Below are 21171 nucleotides of genomic sequence, written 5' to 3'. Positions count from 1 at the left end.
GAAGATTATGCAGAGCCAAAAAAGATTTGATCTTAAGGTACTCATTTTGCTCTCATTGAAAGCACAGCAGCCCTTCCCAGGGAGATCCTGTGAGCTGGTGCTCAATGATCTGATGCTCTGGCGATGCCTCAGTCCAGGGTGAAATGCTGGATGCTTCAACCTCAGCCCAAGATGAAATGCTGATTGCTTCAAGCTCCTCTGAGCTCTCTGAGCACCCCACACCTCCCTGCATGTGCGTGTGCATGCGTGTGTGCGCTGCTCACCACACCACGGAGCAAAGTCCAGCAGCCACGCTCATCAATTCATGTCCCTGACTGTGCCCTTTAGACACAGCCCTCGTGGCAGATGTGGTTGCCATTGATGAGGCTGAAGGTGGCCAGGGAGTGGTTGGTGCTCTTGAGGGAGGTCATGCGCGTGGTGCTCCTGGCCATGCTGTGCGAGCGGATGAGCAGGCGAGCCCTGCAGCACAGCAGCTGGTTGTTGAACTGCTTCCGGAAGCTCTTGCTCAGCAAGTACAGAGCAAAGGGGTTGACACAAGAGTTAGTGAAGGCCAGGATCCGAGCACAGATGCTGGCAATGAAATGCAGCACTGAGGTGTCCACCTCGGAGTAGTGGTAGGAGCGGTACAAGTAGATGATGTGGGTGGGCAGCCAGCAGAATGCGAAGAGGCACACGAAGACCAGCACGGTCTTGGCCAGGCGCTTACGGGACTCAATCTGGACAAAGAGAAACACAGATTAGCTGATGTTCCTAGCTCAGACCAGGGCCTGGCTATTTCTGCCAGTGCTGCAGCTTTCCAGCTAACATATGGCACATAGCACACCCAGAGCAGGGATGTGGACTGCAGGTGAACACAGTCAAGAAATCTGGACTGCAGGTGAACACAGTCAAAAATTCTCCTTGTCTCTCCTCAACCCCCTTCTCTTATAAACAAAAAATTCTGAGAATTTATTACATAAGAAGTAGTCTTTCTTTTCCTTTCTGTTTAGAAATAAAATTTCCAGTGGCTTGTCACTTTGCAAAATCCCAGGTCTGGCAAGAAAAGTGTGGACAATCTGCATTAGTTATCCACACATAATATATACAATCATATGTAATTTTAATAAATTGCCTTATTATTATTGCTATTATTATAATTAATAATCGTGTAGGAGTCTGGGATATTTCACAGAGCTCACAGGCAGGACATTCTGCCATGGGGCCATGTGGTGTATGTACACAAAAGTGCTGTCAACAGCTTACAGCCCTTTAAGACCAAGTTCAGCGCTCAGAGTCTGAAGCAGATGGAGAAACAAAAAGAGGATATTCTGTACTTGGAGGAACACCAAGGCAGCAGTGAGGTGGACCCTTCAGCTGAAAGCACTGGAGCCACCAGGAGAGAGCTACAGGTGGTGAACAGACGGATGACCACCTCTAGGAAGAATCTGAGCTTTGTCAGGGAAAGGTGCTTTCACAAAGCCAGCTAGCACACAGTGTAACCTTCATGCAGACCAGCCACACTTGTTTTACTTTTTGATTCTACAGGCCTGGAATCAACCCAAAGGTATTGCTCAACTGAGGGGAGCTGAGGTAAACCATACCTTGTCTTTTGCCTACAAGTGCTGTACATTAGGATAACGAAGCCACTGAAAAACACATCTCTTTTCCTTATGGACACAAAAGCCATGAAGGAGTTGCCCAAAATGAGAGGACAGAGCTGCCCAGAAAAACCTGCTAAAATGCATCACTCCTTGGAAGAGGTAATGCCGCCAGAGTTTGCAGGATTGGGAAATGTAACACTGCTGATCTTTTAGGGCTCCCTCATGTTCTCCTGTGTGGTAATCCCACTAACACTCCCCGGCACTCCTAGAGAATTAGCTGCATCCCACTTCTTGTACTTAAGTAGGATGTGAATGGCCTGCAACTGCCCCTAGCCTCAGCCCTGCTGCCCTTGCTCCTGCCCCAGTGCGGCCACAGCGCCTGGCCAGGCTCCCAGGACACTGCTCCATCCTCACTCTGCTTCCAAGCTCCACAGGTAAATCAGAAACTGAGCATTTCACACAGGCTGATCTATTCTCAGGACAGCTACAAGCAGGAAGCAGGCAGGAGAGACACTGCAAGCCCATTTGGACTTTATTTCATGCCCCTTTAATGGGACAGACTAAAAAAATCAGCCATTGAGCTCAGGAAGGACTGACATGCACCAGATGATAACATCTCCAGCGAGCAGGCTGAAAATTAAATCCTTTGAGAAAGGGCTCTCCTTGGCTAAACCATATATTCTTTTAAAATGTATTCTTAATTTGATATAGGGCTATTGAGGCCACATCTGCACTATAAAGAAAGGAAGCAATGCAATAAAGAAATCGATACCAGTTATCTCAGATGGAGACGTATAGCACTTGAATGCACTGCAGGACGGGAATGATGGACGGAGGGTGCTAGACCAGCCTGGCCTTTTGCTTTCTTTAGAGCTCTCTCCCCAAAACCAAAGGGGAAAGGGCTGCTTGTACTGCTCACTTTATTGCCACTAATCAAAACAGCCATCGAATCAGCAGAGAAATGGCCTGCGGGGGAAAAGATTTACGCACATTCAGAAGGGAAAAAGGATAAGGATTTCAGGGATCACACATCATTTGATGGGCAAAACCCAAGTCTTTCCAGCCTTACTGCTTCAGCATAGCACCTGAAGGCTGGGTAAGATGATTTTGTTGGGTCAGTCTAAGGTGGAGGTGCCAGCTGGGTGCAATTGAGTGGACAGTTGCTCAGCTACGAATGGCTTGTGTCAGTTTTGCTGAGGTTGAAGTACACCTCAGTTAAAAAGAAGAGGTAAGGCAAATAAGATAAATACCTCAAGGTAAATAGGCTGTTTAGAAACAGGCAAGGCTTCATCCAAGGTCCTCCCTCTGACAAAGCAACTTTGTGAAGTTTTGATTTTCTCCCATACCACCCCTTTGCTTCAATTTGCAATGCTGTATCTGCTCTGCCCCCCTTTCCCTGCATCCTAGTCAGTACCTTTCTAGGCTTTGGCAAGGGTCTCCTGCTATGCTTGCCATGGTAACCACTCTGCCAAAGTCTCTGAACTTACAAACAGGAGGAGATGCTTTAACTGTTTAGCCCTGTATTATGGCTTCTTTCATCCATTTTAATTCTTTTACCCCACCCAATCTATTAAAATCAGTATGACAGACACAGTCTGTCACAGTATAAATTTCCCTGTATTCCCTCTTTCCTCCCAGATTCAAAGAAAATGTGGATTTTTGAAGAAAGTCAAATCTCTACCTGTTTTCTCACATGCACATTTCCTTCCACGGGGATGTTGTAAGCACTCCGCATCAGATTCTTAGCAATAAAATAATAATATACTGAAATTACAGATAGGGGAATAATATAAAATATGAGAAAGGATGCCATTGAGTGAATTTTGGGATGCAGCCCATCTGAATGAGGGTAAGGAGCGCAGCTGATAAAGGTTTTATTAGTCCCTTTGTCATGGAAAGGGTGCAGATCTGAAAATACTGCTTCAGGGATGGCAAGCAGCATGGATACAATCCAGATTATAGCAGCTCTCACACAAATCTTCATCAGTGCATGTGATGCTTGGATCTCCATTGGCCTTACTATAGCTTTATACCTAAAAAACAAACAAAAAAAGGATATGGTTTATTGACCTCAACATTCAAGCATAGTATTACTGCTTTTCCCTTCCATTCAGAAATAAAAACACAAACAAAACCATTCTTTACTCAAGACTGGATTTTTTCTGGTGTTTTTCATTTCAATATTTTCAATAGACTTCTCAATTTAAACCCAGAGCCACCTGTCATCAGTTCATTCAGTTTCATGTGTATTGAGTTTATTTAATTTGTAATTGACCCAACAAAGCACAGGGCTCCCTGATATTAACATGTTAATTAATATTAATGACATTAATATCTGTCCAAACAGCATTGAGACAGGAAGGGCAATCATTAACTTCTCTTCCAAGGTGTATAGCAGCTTATACCCCAGAACAGTGTTGAAGGAAACTGGGCTGAGATTTTGACACACTTTTCAAGCTGTGAGTATAGCGGTCTCCTGCAAATCTTATTTTTTCTCAAGCTACAAAGAGCATGCTGCCTGCTTAATTGCTGTTTGGTGGTGTAGCTGGCAAGAGTAGCTCAATGCATTGAGGTAAAGTAGCCAGAAGTGCTAACTGAGTCTCTTGCAGAAAATCACCATTATTGCTCGCTATTCTATATACATAGAGACATTTTTTGACTTGAAATGTTGTCTTTCATGACTTCAGCCTTTCAGAAAATTGTACTTTAGAATCCAAGGATATCAAAGAATGAAACTTATTTGAAATTGGTGTGTATAATGAGAGGAATGGAAAACATCAGAACTTAATATATGCTGGAACCCTGCTTTGGCAGGATTTGACACTCCAAGCAAGCCACAACTCACATACGCTTTTAAGGAGCATAGTAGAAGAAAAAAAAGGTGATTAGGAAGGAGTATCTACAGGTTTCACAAACTAGCATGGAGGGTCATTATTATAAATTACAAACTGTTGGATAATTCTTCCAGGATCTGCCTCACTCTGCCATGGTGTGCTTGGCTCCCCGTTGGTCACTGCTCCCTGGGACTGCTGTGTGCCTGGGTCCCGGGCAGTCCCAGCCCTCTCTGGCATGGCAGGGTACGTCCCATCAGCTCCTCAGTCCATCTCTAAGCTCCTTCCAGCATCCTGGCTCCTGAAGTGGGCACTGGGTGGGAGCAGAGGCAGTGAGCACCCACACCCTGCCCCAGTGCGGGTGGCACAGCAGGGCCCCTCCATGCAGCAGCACAAACCAGGCTCTACGGACACTCCACGAGTCCCCACCTGCTACAGCCTGCATTATCCCAAAGCTCAACATCTGAAAGAGGAGTCTATCAGTCCTGAAGTGTTTTACTGTGTAATTGCTTTATTTGAAGGGTAAGCATGCATTCAACTTCTGATTATATGCAATATCCTGCTCAGTACACCCAGCTTTCCTCCATGTAGGTATATATGTGTCTACGTATCTTTGTGTATGATTTTAAATACACACAAACATTTATATGCATGTACATTTATGTATACATAACTACATACATAGTTACATAGTTATTTTTATGAAGACTACATCTAGAAATTTTATCATTTGCAGGTATTTCTTCATGCAGGTATGTCTTGTGTAGGGGATTTTTCCTTTCATGTACTACCAACACCATGCTCAGTAGTTTGCTGTTTAAACACTTACTCTCCAAGCCCTGCAGCTCCCCTTTTATCCAGCTACAGGGGCCACACACAGGATTTTTAAGGTTTGCTCAGTGCCTCTTTAACTTTCACTCTGAAAACTGTGGATTAAGTGGTGTCAAAACACAAAACACAATCTTCCAGCACCAGATCATAAACTCAGGTGGAGAACGTCACAGCTCTTAAACAAATATGATGCTCTGGATATTGCAGTCATAAAACAGAAGTGCTAGGCAGATTACTAAAAGAGTGGTGTTAAAATAGCTCCATTTATAGTCTCATTGACCAGATATAGATTATTGACAGAAACATTAGCTCACTGGAAGTCTTCAGTAAATCTTAAAGAAGAGAAATGCAAAAGGAAATGAATAATATATCATGGTATTAGGAAATTTGGTAGATGCAAAGGTCTTTCTGCAGATGTTTACTGTATGCTTATCAACATGACGTGTTAGCATGATTATTTCAAGGATTGTCTTACAAAATATAGACAGCTGAGAGAAAATTTTCTAGTATTATGTTCCAGGAACACGGATAAGTTAAAGAATATAGAGAAACTGTTTAATTTTTATTAACAGAGTTGGAGGAGCCAGAAAATTACTCCATTTCAAGTTATTGGTACATTTTAATCAGAGATGGCATACAAAACCAATTTAATTTGGACAGAACATAATTAGAAATGTCTAGGAATGCTGGCACTGACTACTAGGCATTTAGTGTATTTTTAAAGCCTCCTACAGCAGATGTGAGAGAAGATATGAGAGAAGTTTTGCTTGCAAAGGGTTCAGTGTAGACCCATAGGATGGGAGTGAAAGAACAGAAAGATAAAACAGAGGAAACAAAGCTAGAAAACAGATTTTCAAAATATTAGTTCCCAGGTGCAGGACCACAGGTAGGTATTTTCTTAATAGCCTGACAATCAAATAAAATTATTTTGCTGCCTATCTGCATGACTTCCTTGATGGTGGGTAAATTTAAGGAGAAATCTCTAGTAATCTCTGTCACTCTCCAAGTATTGATGTGTGAGTGATCAGTGCTGATCTGGTAGGAATCCCCATTTCCAGCTGCCTTGCTGATGTGTCAGTGGGTCTCTCCAGTTTGTGTTCCAGTATTCCACTCCAGCTCAGGCTCTGGACAGCAGCTGCAGGGGCTGCTCCTGGTCAGGGCACAGGGGATGCTACACATGAGGAATTGGCTCCCCTGGCTGGTGCTTGGGCTGGGACACCACTAGATTTTCCTGTTGCTGGTGTTCAGGGTGTGAAAAAGCTGCATCTCCTGGTTGGCTCCTGAGTGGGGCTCAGAAATGCCTTCACTCCTTTACTTTTCCATACCACTTTCCTGGCAGGGTCAAGCCTGGGGCTTATAATTTATTTGACATTTCTTCAGAACTCCCTCCAGGTAGACTGGATTTGAGTAGCAGCTCATTCTGCTTTTCAGCATGTGTATTTCCACTTGTATGTCAAATAATATTTCAAGTCTCCACGGCTTTGTCCTCTACCATTTGTTTTTCAATGAGTTAGCCTGAAGCATGCAACTTTCCCATATTTAACATCCAGCATGTAAATATTTCAACCCCCTTTGAAGGAAACATTGATGAATATACCTATACACCTTAGAGGAGCCGTGGATCTCATGGAACTGAGCTTTCAGGCATAATTTTTAGCTTAGGTCATAACATGGCCTCTGAGAATGTGAGTCACATTGCATGCTCAACTGTCTGCAGTAGATCTAGACATGGCCCTGGACTGATCACCTCTGCTGCTCAAACATTCAGTCTCTAATTATTGAATTATTGTTTGAAATATATATATTCTTTTCAGGTTAACTTCTTTCCCTATTGCCTTTTAAAGAAAAAGTTTAAAAACCAGAGGTACAAGTCATACACTGCAACAAAGTCCAAAACTTCAAAATATGCCTTGTGAAGATTCAGTTGAATAAAAAAAAACACAGTCAAGAACTCATGCCAGACAGCCCAGATGAAAATGAGTGAGATGCTGATCTGATTGGAAATATGAAAGAGATGCTGCCCTTTACTACTGCTCAGTCTTTGAATTTCTCTGTTCTCACTGGTGAAGCAGCCAGGTTCACTGAAGCTGCCAATCACCTCCCAGCCAGGATGGAGGCCAGTCAGCTCCTTGTCTCACAGTCTCACTCAAAGAAGACTCAAAGAAGCCCTCAAAAGAAATTAGTCATGGGGCTATCCTAAGTGTGCTTAATGCAATTGGAATTCATGAGGCACTGTGAGGATTCCCCTGCTAAGGAAATCCTCCCCACACCAGCCACAGTGTCTCTGGGGCTGTCCCTATTCTCCAGGGCAGTATTCAAGCCTCCAAGAGAAAGCTGTGAGAAAGATGATTGTGTTCCTTCAACCCAGAACACCTGATCACTTTTTAACCCAATCCCAAAAATTCACTGTGGATTGGCAGGAGTCCACAGAGCACGTGCATCTCCACTGAATCCTTGAAAACATCTTTTTCACATCTCTATTGTGCTCATTGAGTAGTTGTTTCTCACAACTGAAACTACTGAAATGACCATAAACCACTAAAATGTGGCACACCCAAGGTCTTTCTGTGGCAAACTTTTCCCACTGAGGTTACTATGCCAGGGAAACAGGAAAACTGTGTCATTGTCCCTGTGTTAATAATATTGTAACTAAGGATAGCATCACCTAATGTACTCTAAAGCTTGGAGTATGCAAACATTGGTTAATACCATGCACTTAGCCCCAAAGCTGCAGCTTCAAATATAAACACACAAGTAGCTGCAGCATGAAAAAGACACTTATAGATACACTGTCCAAAGATACCAACCAAATTATGGCCCCAAATGGATATCAGTGTTTCCTAGGTGTAATTTCTCTGTTGGTACAAAAGTATTTTATCCATCTTTGTGCTCCTCAGCTGAGCCAAGAAAATGCACATCATCTGAAACATGAACAGGCTTTTCCTTCAAAGCCATACTGCCTATACATTTCTAAGCATAGAAGGGCTGCAATTTTGTTCTCGGGAAGAAAGGACCTTACCCACAAAGACTGCAGCCTCTGTGCTTCCTTCATGGCGTCTTCCTGTCACCTTCTTCCACTTACTTATGCCTGCTACAGCAGCCACAAAAATTAAACGGAAACAACTAAAGCATGGGGGGGGGGGGGGGTGGGAAATCAGATGTTTCCTTGGGATTTTAAATTAATTTAGCTCCATATGGCTAAGTCTCTGGTTTTGTGTTTTTGGTTTTTTTAAGGGAAGTAACTTTATGCTGTGTGGAGAAGCTGGTGCTATAGGCAGCCTCAGCTTGCTCTCCTCTCCATGACTGCTTGGTACTGATGCCTTTCTTCTTTCCCTTATGACAGCAAGGAAAGCTAATGTAGATGACCCAGGAGTGTAGGGAGAGAAAATGGCTGAAAAAGACTCTGCCACAGAGTACTGCCCTTTTCTATCTCAGTCCTTCCAAGCACATCCATCTTTCTACAACTTAACATCACATTTGCAAGAAATGTAAGAGGAAAAAAAGGTCTGCCCATCTTTCCTCCAGAGAAAAGGGACAGTGCCCCTCCAAAATGAATTTGCAGGAGTACTTAAATGTCAAGGAAAGTTTCCTCCAAGTAGTATCATCTGTTACTATGCCCTACACCTTTTATATAAAAAGATCCTATGCCCCACTCCTGAATTTTTATCGTGGTTTAAAATCCAAGTGTATTAAAACCTGTTCAAACACGATTTCAGAAGCTTTGCTCACTGTTGCTTTATTACTAATCCCACTGTTTAGACTGCATGAAGCTGGTGCAAAGATGTACACAATGCTACTTTCTTTCTCTCTGAAGGGAGAAATCCACTTACAAAGTTTTGAATCTGTTTGAACTGTGCTCTATTTTGAGAAGTTGAACTAATTTGAAACTCAGACTTAAATAAAAAAGCAGGGATTGGCTGGAACAAACTGATGTCTTACAAAAGCAGTCAAGTAAATTGCTGAGAAGTGAAAACATTGAGTTCCTCCCAGTTCTAGAAAATGAGCTCCTGAAATTGCCATGACTTCCTGTGGTAAGGATGGAAGAACTGCCTCTCAGTCAGCATGTCCCCCATACTTCTTCTGTTCCCACTTGTAACTGAGTCACTTGTAGTGAGAAAAGTGGAATTTGCAGTCCCTCTGATCCAAAGTCATCTGTTTCCATTTGCAAGGTTAATGGCACATTGGTCTGGTCCCGGCCTGAGAACAGACCAAACACAAATCCTTTCATTAAGATTTTGCAATTAAGTTCTAAGAGCCTCACATTAATGTTTTGCCCACATAATATGAAGGACTGGCTCAATTACCATGCAAAAAAGCCTCAGGCAACAGAGAAAAAATGATGCCATGGAAAAACTACATAAATGAAGAAGATGGAGCCCTGTTGAGTGTGAAGCTCCACCTGGAAAGCAAGAAAAGAGTCTTGTTAAATATACCAAGAAATTTATGACAAATGCAATCCGCAAACTTTCTTTATTGTTTCCACCATGGATGTTATGAATATTTATAGCTCTGAAGACAATTCAGTAAATCCACAAAATTGCTAGACTGTCTAACCCATCAACACACTCCGACAACCTATTCTGGGTCTATCTGCTTTCTGCATACTTAGTTAAGATTATCATTATTATGCATGATTCTTGAGTGAACATCTGTTATTAAAATCTTTAGTAAATTGCATATGGGCACAAAGACATCTCTAATGGGCAAATCTTAAATACATTGGCAGGTACTGCCTACTTTCTCTTTTTATTAATTTAACACTTAAATGGAAAGAAAAAGGAGGCATTGATGAAAGTGGCACAGCTCTTACTTTTAAAGCATATGTTCAAAATTCAATCTGTATCTGCATACTGCTACATTATCCTGGAATATGGACAAATAAAAATCTCAGTATACGAATGCCTAAATTCAGAATTGAGACAGAGTGTTTTAGAGACCACTGGACTGTACTGCATACTGGTGAAGGAGACCTTAATGGTCTCTTTCTTAGGACTCTGGGATTCCTTTCTTAGGAATTGTCTTTTAGGAATGTGTTATTCCTAATCATCAACAACTTAAAATATTTCAGAAATTAACTATACATATGAAAAACAATGTATTAAAAGCTTACTTCTGGATTAAAAGGAAACAGTGTGAGCTCCTTGGACATCAGAAGAATGCCCTTTACACTCAGGATAGTTATTCCCAGAAGGTGATCTTCAGCTTCATGCCAGGTTAAAGATTTCAGTGGGGCCAGCTCCATGGATCCTTGCAAACAGATGTGATACCTGCTGTCTGAAGCAGGGCTGGGACCCATCCATTTACAGAACCACAGAATATGCTGAGCTGGAAGGGACTCACAAGGATCACTGAATCCAACTCCTGGCCCTGCACAGGATACCCTGAGAGCCAGACCTTGTGCCTGAGAGCACTGTCCAGTCCAAATGCTTCTTGAGCTCTTGTCAGGTTCAGTTCTGTGACCACTTCCCTGGGGAGCTGTTCCAATGCCTGACCACCCTCTGGGTGAAGAACCTTTTCCTGATATCCAACCTAAACCTCCCTGATACAACTCCAGGCCATTCCCTTGGGGCCTGCCACCAGAGAGCAGAGATCAGCGTCTTCCCCTCATGAGGAAGTTGTAACTGCAGTGAGATCTCTCCTCAGTCTCCTCCAGGCTGAACAGACCAAGTGACCTCAGTCGCTTCTCATGCAGCTTCCCCTTGAGACCCTTCACCATCTTTGTTGCCCTCCTTTGGATGCTCTGTAATAGTTTAATATCTTTCTTATATTGAGGTGCCCAGAACTGCCCCCAGCACTGGAGGTGAGGCTGCCCCAGTGCAGGGCCAGAGGGACAGTCCCCTCCCCTGCCAAGGGACAGTCCCCTCCCCTGCCCGTATGGTGATGCAGGGCCTGATGCCCCCCTGGCCATGGTTTGGAAAAATCCTTTCATTTCAAAACTGGCAAGCTCCCACTCAGCTGCCCAGCACCAGCCAAGCACTGCACACATTTCTGTGTGCTCAGTGCCTGGGTGCAGCCAGAGGGATGTTCCTGCTCCAGCCATGTGGCACCAGAGCATGTGCTGGTGTCAGGGTTGTGATGTGCTGAGCGTCTGGAGGCAGCTGGGACAACTGGGGCTGGCACAGAGCACCTGGCATGAGAAGGAGCAGGCCCCAGGGGTGCTTCCATCCAGGGCTCTACTGCCTCAGCCCATCTCCAGGGATGCCAGCAGCCTGGGAGTGGGAGATCTGCAGGCCTGAGGATTGAACAGTGACCAGGGCAACTAAAGCTGCAGCCTCAGACATGGACTCCTCATTTCCCTAGAGAATCTGCCTTATTTCTGCTGAAAGCACCACCTTTGGTGCAAAAAGACAGAATCACTGAGTAATCTAAGCAGGTGGCATAACTGCTGGGTATCCTACAGAGCCAGTTATAGAAATTCATTAGAGTTTCTAAAAATGGCAGTTTTTCAACAGAAAAAGTCCTGCCTGTACAATAAATCAATACTGTACCTTGTTTTGATAGAGAAAGAAGAGCTCATCATTGACCTAAAAATTAGCACTCCCATAAGCTATAGCAGCTGTGCTTTGCTTATATTAGTTTTTTTGAAATAGAATAAAAAGCTATATATGTTTAGAACCAAGGCCAGGTTGGATGAGGCTTTGGGCAACCTGGTCTACTGGAAGGTGTTCCTGCCCACTTCTGCGGGGTTGGAAGTAGATGACCACTAAGGTCTCTTCCAACCCAAACCATTCTATGATTCTATGATTATGTTAACTTTAGAGAAGCAGATTTCCTAAAGTTAAAAGCAGCTTTCAAATCAACTGACTGAGAACACAAATCTAAACGGGCATCACTAACTATACATCAGTCACTGACTTCCAGCCTGCTCCCTGGTGTCTCCCTCCTTGCCATGAAAAAGGCACAGCAAAAAGCTGCCCTGGATAACAGAAAAGGAGGAGTCATGCTAAAACCTCAAAGAAGTAATTAAAAAAATCAATATGCAACAGATGGGGGAAAAAAAGCAAAAGTAAATGACAGCAAGTATTGGAGTTTTAAAATGTTCATGACTGATAAGGGAAGCTGAAGGAGCCAACAAATTTTCAAAGGTCCCTCTGCAACAGACAAATATGCATTTTTAAATACATCAGGAATAAAAAAAAATCAGTAAGGCAGGCATACCCATAAATAGTGAAGATATAAACAATGATGAGACAAAGTGAAAAGCAATAACTTGATAGTCATCTTCAGGACCAAATGAGCAGATCTGTGTGGTTCTTTGCTATGTGTGCAGCACTACAGATGTAGCAGAAAACTTGTGAGCTGTATTAAGGAAGCTGTGAGCCAACATCTGCTAACACAAACTAATTTCACACCAGCAGACCTGAATAATTTACACCTAGGACTACTAAAGGAACCAGCTGAAGAACAAGTGGAGCTAATTTTTTTACAAATCTTGAAAAAGTGGGGAATTTTCTCAGAAGTGGAGAACTGGCTTCAAAGATATGATGCTCAGAAAAACTGGATCGTGTGACCAAGAAAAGTGCAAATATTTGTGCTGCCCATGGCCAGTTGCAGAGGGAGTAAGAGATAGGTTAATCCTGCTAACAGGTGATAATTAATATGTCTGTCTTGTTTAACACACAGCAGATGTCAGCATTGTTTTATCTTGTCACAACATAACAGGGGGTGTAAATAGGGTGTGGGCCATGCTGGTGTACAGAGGAGCTGCAGCTTTTGTGGGCATGTTGACACGGGTGACTGTGCACGTAGATATGCACATGTGTGAACCCGGGTACATGTCCTACCTATGCAATCCCTGTCCCACTCCTGCAGGATAGGGTTAAAATTAGGACTCCTGGTCTGGGAAGGGGGGAATTCCAGGTGGAGACCCTGAGCCCCATGCTTCCCTAGCAGTGCAAAAAGCATGGTAGTAAAAAGCAGTGTGTGGAACCACTCGAAGCCTGGGTCCTGGGCACTTTCTCTGGCTGCAGTGTTATTTATTGTGTGTATCACCTGCCTTGAGCAGGCTATAAAACCTTGGCTGGAAAAGTTTGCAAATGACACAGTGGCTAACCAGACTGAGAATGTTGTAGAGTCACTGGGGTAAATGGCCGTAGTCTAAAACAAACCATTTAAGCTCAGTTATGTGTAAAATAGTAAATACAGGAGCCAAGTGAGCTGGAGATGCAAAAAAATTAGTGCTCTGTTAAGAAGAGATAAAAGAAGACATCAGAGTGACTCTTCTGCATGTGACAAAATGAGATCTCCTGTGGGATTCTCATGGTGTCATGGCTTTAGTGTAATTCCATATAAAGCTAAGCCAGCTATATGATCCTTAAGTCCCTTCTGTAGTTTCAGTAAATGTAGGTGTCATAAGAGATCATTATCACTACATGAACCTTCAGCAGCATGTAGGGGCTGAACAATCGATTGCTATCCTTGACTGCTCTAATCATAGAGCCATAGAATAGCTTGGTTAGGAGGGGACCTTTAAAAGATTAACAAACCCCCCACAATAAGTAAGGACATCTTCAATTAAGTCAGGCTGCTCAAGGACCCATCCAAGCTGGCTTTGAACACTTTGAGAGGTGGGGTATCCACCACTTCTCTGGGCAAGCTCCCTCCAGGGCCTTACAACCCTCACCATAAAAAATTTCTTCCTTATGTCTAACTTAAACCCACTGTCCATTGCTCCATATCCATTATAGGCCTTCGTAAAAAGTTCCTCTGTCTTTCTCATAAACCCCTTTAAGCATTGAAAGGCTGCAATAAGATATCCCCAGAACCTTCGCTTCTCCAGACTGAACAACCACAATGCTCTCAGCCTTTCAGGTTTGCTGTGAGTTGGGTTATTATGCAGTGGTTAGAGGTCAGACAAATTTCAATTTGAAACATGACCTGAGTTCTAAGAGGAGAGGGTAACAGAGTGCCAGACACACCAGAGGTGGCAGAGTGATGTATGCACCTTTAGTCTGACCACTCAGAAAGCAGCCTCGGGTCACTGGAAAGATTTGTTTTAATCCAAATCCTGTGAGATACTCAGTAGCCTCTGTGCACAGGTGGGGGCAAGAACTACTGCTGAGTTGATGGCTAATGTGGTATCTCCTAGTCCTGCATCCACATCTCTGGTTCTCGCAAATAATTTAAACATTCATGTCTCAATCTCATGCTTCAGGGTTCTTGAAGGTGTGAAGAAAAATTTTTTCTCTCAGGGTGTCATGGTACTGTTTTCTGTCCTGCTTTCCCAGAGAGCTGCAGAGACTGACTGTGGACAGAGGGCAAGTGAGGACAGGATGGGCAGAGATCTACTGATGCTTCTCCCTTTGATGCTCCACAGTTTTCTGCAGTCCAATTAAACTGATCACTAGCCTGGCATAGGGGAGTTTCTGCAAGGCATCCTCAGCTTTCTGCTTTTCTCTACAGCAGAGCACTTGGCTTGCTGCTGGGATGCCTTCAGGTGCCTCAGTACTGTGAGAGGCCCATGGACTGTCCCTGTTTTCTGCCCCATGACACAGGGATTTTGAGCCCTTGCTCTGCCTGAGATCCTGCTCAGCAGACTGTGGGGGGGTTACAGAGCCTGCTATGAGCAGGAGAGCACAGCCCATGGTGTCCCAGATTGTACAGGGTGAGGTAGGCACCTGGGTGTCAAACTGCTGAAAAACAAGGTGAGGGGGCTCCTTAGGGACTGTGGTGAAGTCTCTTTCCAAAATAAAGGAAAACAGGTTATTGCAAGGGTCATCTCTGAGCAAAGCAGTTACTGGATGCTTCACAGCGTGGTTGTGCCTGCTTCTACTTTTTCAGCTCAGCTACCTCCTACTCCTCTCAGCCAGGCTCTTGTCCACATCTGAACATCAAACAGTTAGACATGAACGGATGGGTCCACAGTAAGCTCATCTCCTTGCTTGAGTGATGGTGAAATCCCAGCCCACTGCTGGGACACACAGCCAGCAAATTCTCTGCAGCCGGTTGCTCTCCTTAATAACAGTGTGTAGAGCACCTCGTACTGTGAGACCATGACAACTGATTGGGGGTTTTAGGTTTTACTGAAATGTAAACAATAGGTAATCTGACTTTTCTTCCTTTTGATTGCTTAAATATTGACAGTCTCCAGCACATTAGCACTGACTCTAAACTCAGATTTCCATACTAGTCCCACTGCTATAAATGGAAGCTCTAATCTTCCTGGTTATAGAAGTGCATCCATTGTGTTTTGGCCATCTGCTCTGGTTAATCAAGATATTAAGAAAGTTTGTGCTCTTTGATCAGTTGCTCTTGGTGCAGATGGATTCAGGGGCTGAGGAAATGAGAGCTAAAACTAAGGGTGTAAAGAGTGTTTATATTACACTGACACAGTGTTCAGCAACCAGGATCAGCTGAAGAAGACAGGTGTCTATCACCCTGCATCCATCAGCGCATGAAGGGCAGCAGCACAGACACTGTGTCAGTGGCAAGAGTGGAAATGGGGCTGCCTGGTGCTTCAGAGTGAGGGAAGGCTTTGGGCTGGCCCCCAAAGTCCCTCCAGTTTTCTTCCCTGTGACTAGAATGCCCAGAATACATTCTAAACTACTACGGACTTGGCACTTTACAACTGATGGTATTTTTTAAAAGTGTCATTATGTAAATGAACTCAGGGAAATCTGAGTTGATTTTTCATAGCTTTTTATTACCATGGCACACTTCCCTTAGTCCAGTAGTGGAGATATAAACCAGTGATTGTAAAGTAAAATAAATGAACTGGCACATAGAAATTACACCTCCTGTAGTATTGTAGGTAATATTAATAGTAGGGTCTGGAGACATCTAAATCACAGAAGAGATGAGTCCACTAAACAAAGACTTTTGCATGTTTAAAAGTGTTTGTAGAAATTCTGGATTTGTTTCTTTCCTTGCACTGAAGCTTTTTTTAGGAGTGTTGTTTCAAAGTTTTATTTCTTAGATAAACAAACCATCATATGAGTTCAGAGGAACATCAAAATTTGTGTTCATGGTGCATTCCAAGAGACCCAGCAGAGCTGAGACCCTGCAGCATTCCTGCACCCAAGGCACTAAGACAAACATTTCCAAAGCTAACATCCTCATCTCAGGCATCCCACATGAGTGCAACCCTGCTGTCTGCAGCTGGTTGTACCACTGTAAGCCACCTAATCTCCCGTGTAATGTCACTGCACATATCTCAGAACGCTGTCACTCCCACCACAGGCTGCAGGCACGCTGCAGCTTCCCAGGGCTAGAATCCACGGAATCCAAGGAGCTTAAAGTAAAGATGCTGCTTGTAAACTCCAATTACATTTCACATGACTCTGCTGTGTGCTTGTGAAAACAGCATTGCTTCAGGAAGGTTTCGCTGCATGAGCACCGGGGCATTTCGATCTTTTACCATGCCGGCCTAACAGGGAGGAACGATGATCAATGCTTGACAGCCTGGCTAATTCAAATGCAAATGTACATACCCTGTCAGTCACGGGAGAAAGCCAATTAAATAAAGACATCTCCCATGACACGGGCAATTAAATAGTTGCTTTTCCTCTTGCTGTGCAAAGATTTTCCTTAATCTCCTGTCCCTTGCTGAGACAGCCTTGGCTTTTCTGCCTGGGCTAGAAGCTCAGGTGCCACAGCTCTCACGGCTGCCTCTGTACCGCTGAGGAGGAGGTGAAGGAGGGCAGAACCCAAACTCCCGTTTTTTCTGGGATAAACTGAGCAGTAGATGAAGAAACCAGTGGCTCAACAGTGTAGAGCAGCAGGGCAGACAGCTGTCCTACCCCTACCAACCTCATTTACAGCGTTTCTAAAACACACAAACATCATGCACACACATGGGCTGCTTGTTTCCTCGCTCTGCTCTTGTATACTCAGCACCGGCGCCTTATCACTCATGGAAGGTGGCTGGAAGCACAGCACACGCCTTAACCCTCTCCTGGCTGCTCTGAAAATCTGACACATTTGCAGGAAAACAGGTGTCTCCTGACAGCTCCCACTGCTCCTGCAAAAGCAGCCAGACAGATGCAAGCACTGTGCAGACAGTGGAGTGGTCCCAGAGGAAATACATTTATAATACTGTCAACTTTTTTTTTTGTCCTTTCTTATGTATTTTCTGAAATAACAATGAAATCTGAAAGAAATCTCATGATTGTACACACATCCATCCTAAGCACCCAGGGATGCTCTGGCTGTGCCTTGCTGCTCAAACCTGGGCAGGCATGCTCAGCTGTGTCCATATGTGCACACAGCACTTGCGGGCTGGGAAGCTCCCACGGCAGGAAAAGCTGATGTCAGCAGTTTGTCCCTCTGTTTCTCCTTGAGAAATGTGCAAGTGAACAATCAATCCTCTGGACAACTCCTCATTCTGGTGGGTCAAACCACCGAGTAGCTTTAGGTGCTCTGTACTGGAGGCTGGCACTCAGTCAAGGGTTTGCAGTCACTGGCAGATGAGAGATTCCTAACACAGGGCAAAGTGGAAATGGAAATAATGAAAGTATACCTCAGGAAGGCACATACTGATGCACTGATGATGTGAGTGCAAGAACCTACTAAAATTGGGCCCCTCGTTTTCAGAAGGTGATCCAACACAGCCAGGACAATTTGTGCCATTGTTGTAAAGCACCAGAAGTGTCTCACACTCCCACATACTCTCTCTGCCCATCACACCTACCCACTGCCTTTCACCTTGTGTTTCAACGCTCATGTCTCTGGAAATTACCCTCTTGTATCACACTCCAATGCTTTTCTTTACACATCAGAATTCTGCTCCCTGTGATGTATCTCAGGCATCACCATGGTATGCTCAGTAATGCCAGCAGTTGTTTCCATGTTTGCTTTTGTCAATGGAAGGATGCTGAAACCAAGAGGGTTTTATGATAACTTTTTGCAAATGATGAATTACAGACAGAAAAGGTCTGTAGTACACTGACAAGTCTCCCTTTCCTTGGAGACAGTGCCATGTAAGGCTATTCAGAGGTTTAGGAGCCTTTTCTCTTAGATGGCCTATGGCTTTGATTAGTGAGAACAGGGACATTCACACACCTCATGTGAGCATCTCATGTAGGATTCACCTCACTGAACATTAATCATCTCACCACCACACCCCTTTTTTCTGTTTCCCTTCATGCAGTGCCATATCTGTCATCAGAAATGGGTGTCTATGAAACCACCCCACATGATAGGCTTAGCATCTCACCTGCAGGAGTTGGGCTTCCAGACCCTCCACAGCCCCCAGCCAGCATCACCACACTGGTTCACATTCAACTCACATTTTGGAAGCCTTCCCTTTACATTTTGAGGCTATTTCCCTAATGATTCTGACACGATTAATACTGGGGTCTGGAGTTCAGGGTGACAGTTCTAAGGAGCCAGACTAATAGGCTGTGAGCTGACAAAATACAGGCTGTATTATTTTGTAACAAAATTAACCCAGCTCTGCTGATAATTTATCAAAATCGAAACTTCTGTAAACTTAACAGATAAGGGACATTTGTGTTTCAATGCACAGCATATTAGATTCATAGACCTAACAAAGTTACAAGTTTCATTATTATCTCCTTCGGCAGTGGACCACAGATGCATTAGAAGAGGGTAAAATGATCCCTTGGAACTGGAAACATTTGATCATCAGTGCAGCATGATGGTTAACAGGTTCCTGATAAGGCTGAAGTTCAGAACTTGAAGTCAAAACCCCAAGCTTGGCAGAGCTGCTGTTTTCTGTTCTGTTCTACCACTTCAGGCAAAAATGCTATTGATGCTGATTGATACCTGCTCAGTAAAAGTATTTGCAATGTTTACTTTATGTAGCAAGTGATCAGATAGCAACAAATATCTCTAACATAATCTTCTTTACAATGCCTTTTTGCTTTCCTTACACCCCTTAAAACACATTACAGCTTTAGAAAGATGTATTTTCCTTAAGAGATACTTATTGTTTTCTCAACATTTTCTTCAGAGCGGTCAGAGGGGATCCAGACACCGCATCAAGCACCACATCAAACTCAGGAGCACAAGTGCATGTGGTCTTTCAGTAGTGCAGGTTTTTTCTACCTTCACAGCACTTTAAAGCATATTGCTTTAAGACTTTTATCTACACATAGGCCTGTTTGTCATCTGCTACTGGGACAGACAGTGCTATTTTTATATTTCCCAACACAGAGGAGAGGACAAACATATTGACCATTCTGTCTCTGAAACACCAAGGAGCTCCTGCTTTCATTGAGACTGCAAAAAGTATATTGAAATATGTGTGTGAACTACACTGAAATCTGAACAAAAGTAGTCTGATGTTTTAAAGCAGCTTAGCAAGGGACAGAGGCATGCAAGAGACTACCCAAAGCAAACCTAGTTTCACTTATTTGTGAGCAGGGATACAACCCCACGTCTTTTTTGAACACAACAAAACTGAAATAATTTTTCACTCAGTACTTCTGTGTCACTTCAGCATGGTAACGTGTTCCTTAATCTCTTTTGGAAGCATTCAGAAAATAAACCAACATATTTACTGCACATTATTTTTTACTAAACATTATTGGAAACTGAAGTTTCTGAACCAACAACACAGATCAGTTTTGATTGGATAAGGGGCAAACTGTTTAACCAAGGGAAATACACTGGCTGTGGCAACTGCGATTCCTGGTTTCAGGCAAGCTCATTTGAATATTTGAAAAATATTTTATGAAATATTGTCTCACATATTATTAACTTTAAGGAAGCAAGCCACTAGAAAGAAATGATTCTCATTGCACTTTAAATTGCTGCTCCAGTGCCTTCACACTTCATGAAGTATGGATCAATTATCTTTTTGGCAAATATGAACACGCTATCTTTTAGCAGAGCTCCATTAATGGCATTTTCTTTCTGTGGTCTTTAGCTTTAGCTTGATCTGCTCTTGTCTCTCTTTGAATGTAGACTATTAGCTAAATTGCACAAACAGTTCAGAAAAAGTACCCTGTGTTCAGTCTGCATCCTCCTCAAGTTGTATGCTAATATTCATCAGAAATCACCTGAGGTGGTTCTTCTTCCCTCATCACATTAAAAAGAAACATTTTACCTGAAAATACAAATTTATAATTGGGCATTTTATGGAGTCATAATTATGCAGGCTTCTTTTCAAGGCAACAGCAGCCAAGCTTACCTGTCAGCTGAGAGAGCAGTGAGAGTAAAGACTGACACCCCTACAGAGGTGAGCTGTATGAAGGGAATAAGTTTGCATCCAGTTCTGCCAAACAGCCACTCGTCAGCAAGGTACCTGCTGGCATCCACAGGCACACAAGTCACTAAAAGCAGCAGGTCTCCCAGAGCCAAACTGGAAATGAACAAATTAGGGACATTTCTCATGGATTTCACAGTACAGAAGATCTTAATCAAAGTGATATTGCCAATAAGGCCTATCAGAATGATGATCCCATAGATAGTGGGGATGGCGTAGAGGAACGCTGGGTAGAACCAGTCTTCCCCCAGGAGGGAGAAGTTTGCACTCTGGTTCACAGAGATGTTATAGAAAATGAAGTTATCTGTTTCTAGGTCTAGCAGAAGGCACTCTCCAGATGCCATCGTCCTACTTTGCTCTTCTCAGAAAACAGCTTTCTTCTATGGAAGTCCCCAAATTCCTCAAATTAAATTCTTGCTTTAATTTTGCTGCTCCTTGCTGGCTTTAAACAGTCAGAAGAGTTTAAAAGTCATATCACTTTGTGACACATCTTGTCAATAACCCAACCAAAAAGCACCTGCAGCTTGCTCCACAGTCCTGTTTCCGTAAGGTGGAAAGTACAACCTGTTTTAGCATCGTTTGAATTGTGAAACTTGCCTTTTCCTCCTCGACTTCTCTTGCTGTTAAGTATTCCTCAGCTCTGGAAGGCCAATTATCGAATTCAAGGACCAGCAAGTGGCAGGCATTTTCGCAAACGGGGCTGGTTATACTCGCAGCTTCGGCTGTGCCCGGCGGCTCCGAGTCCGAAAGTCGGGAGTTA

At 43.5% G+C, this 21171-nt stretch overlaps 1 protein-coding gene across 1 annotated transcript; it reads right to left on the bottom strand.

Annotated features, from left to right (window-relative positions):
• Positions 1 to 323: 323 nt before the first annotated feature.
• GRPR (gastrin releasing peptide receptor) lies at positions 324 to 20755 on the bottom strand. The gene is made up of 3 exons (XM_054272025.1): positions 20337 to 20755; positions 3262 to 3613; positions 324 to 716 (listed from the first exon to the last, which is right to left on the bottom strand). Exons 1-3 carry the CDS (start codon positions 20753 to 20755, stop codon positions 324 to 326), a joined length of 1164 nt encoding a protein of 387 aa, XP_054128000.1.
• Between the last annotated feature and the right edge of the window lie 416 nt (positions 20756 to 21171).

The sequence above is a fragment of the Melozone crissalis genome, unplaced genomic scaffold, assembly GCF_028551555.1.
Source record: "Melozone crissalis strain CALT ecotype California unplaced genomic scaffold, PUWL_Pcris_2 ptg000013l_1, whole genome shotgun sequence".
Lineage (NCBI taxonomy): Eukaryota > Metazoa > Chordata > Aves > Passeriformes > Passerellidae > Melozone > Melozone crissalis.
This window is presented reverse-complemented; position numbering and strand designations above follow the sequence as displayed.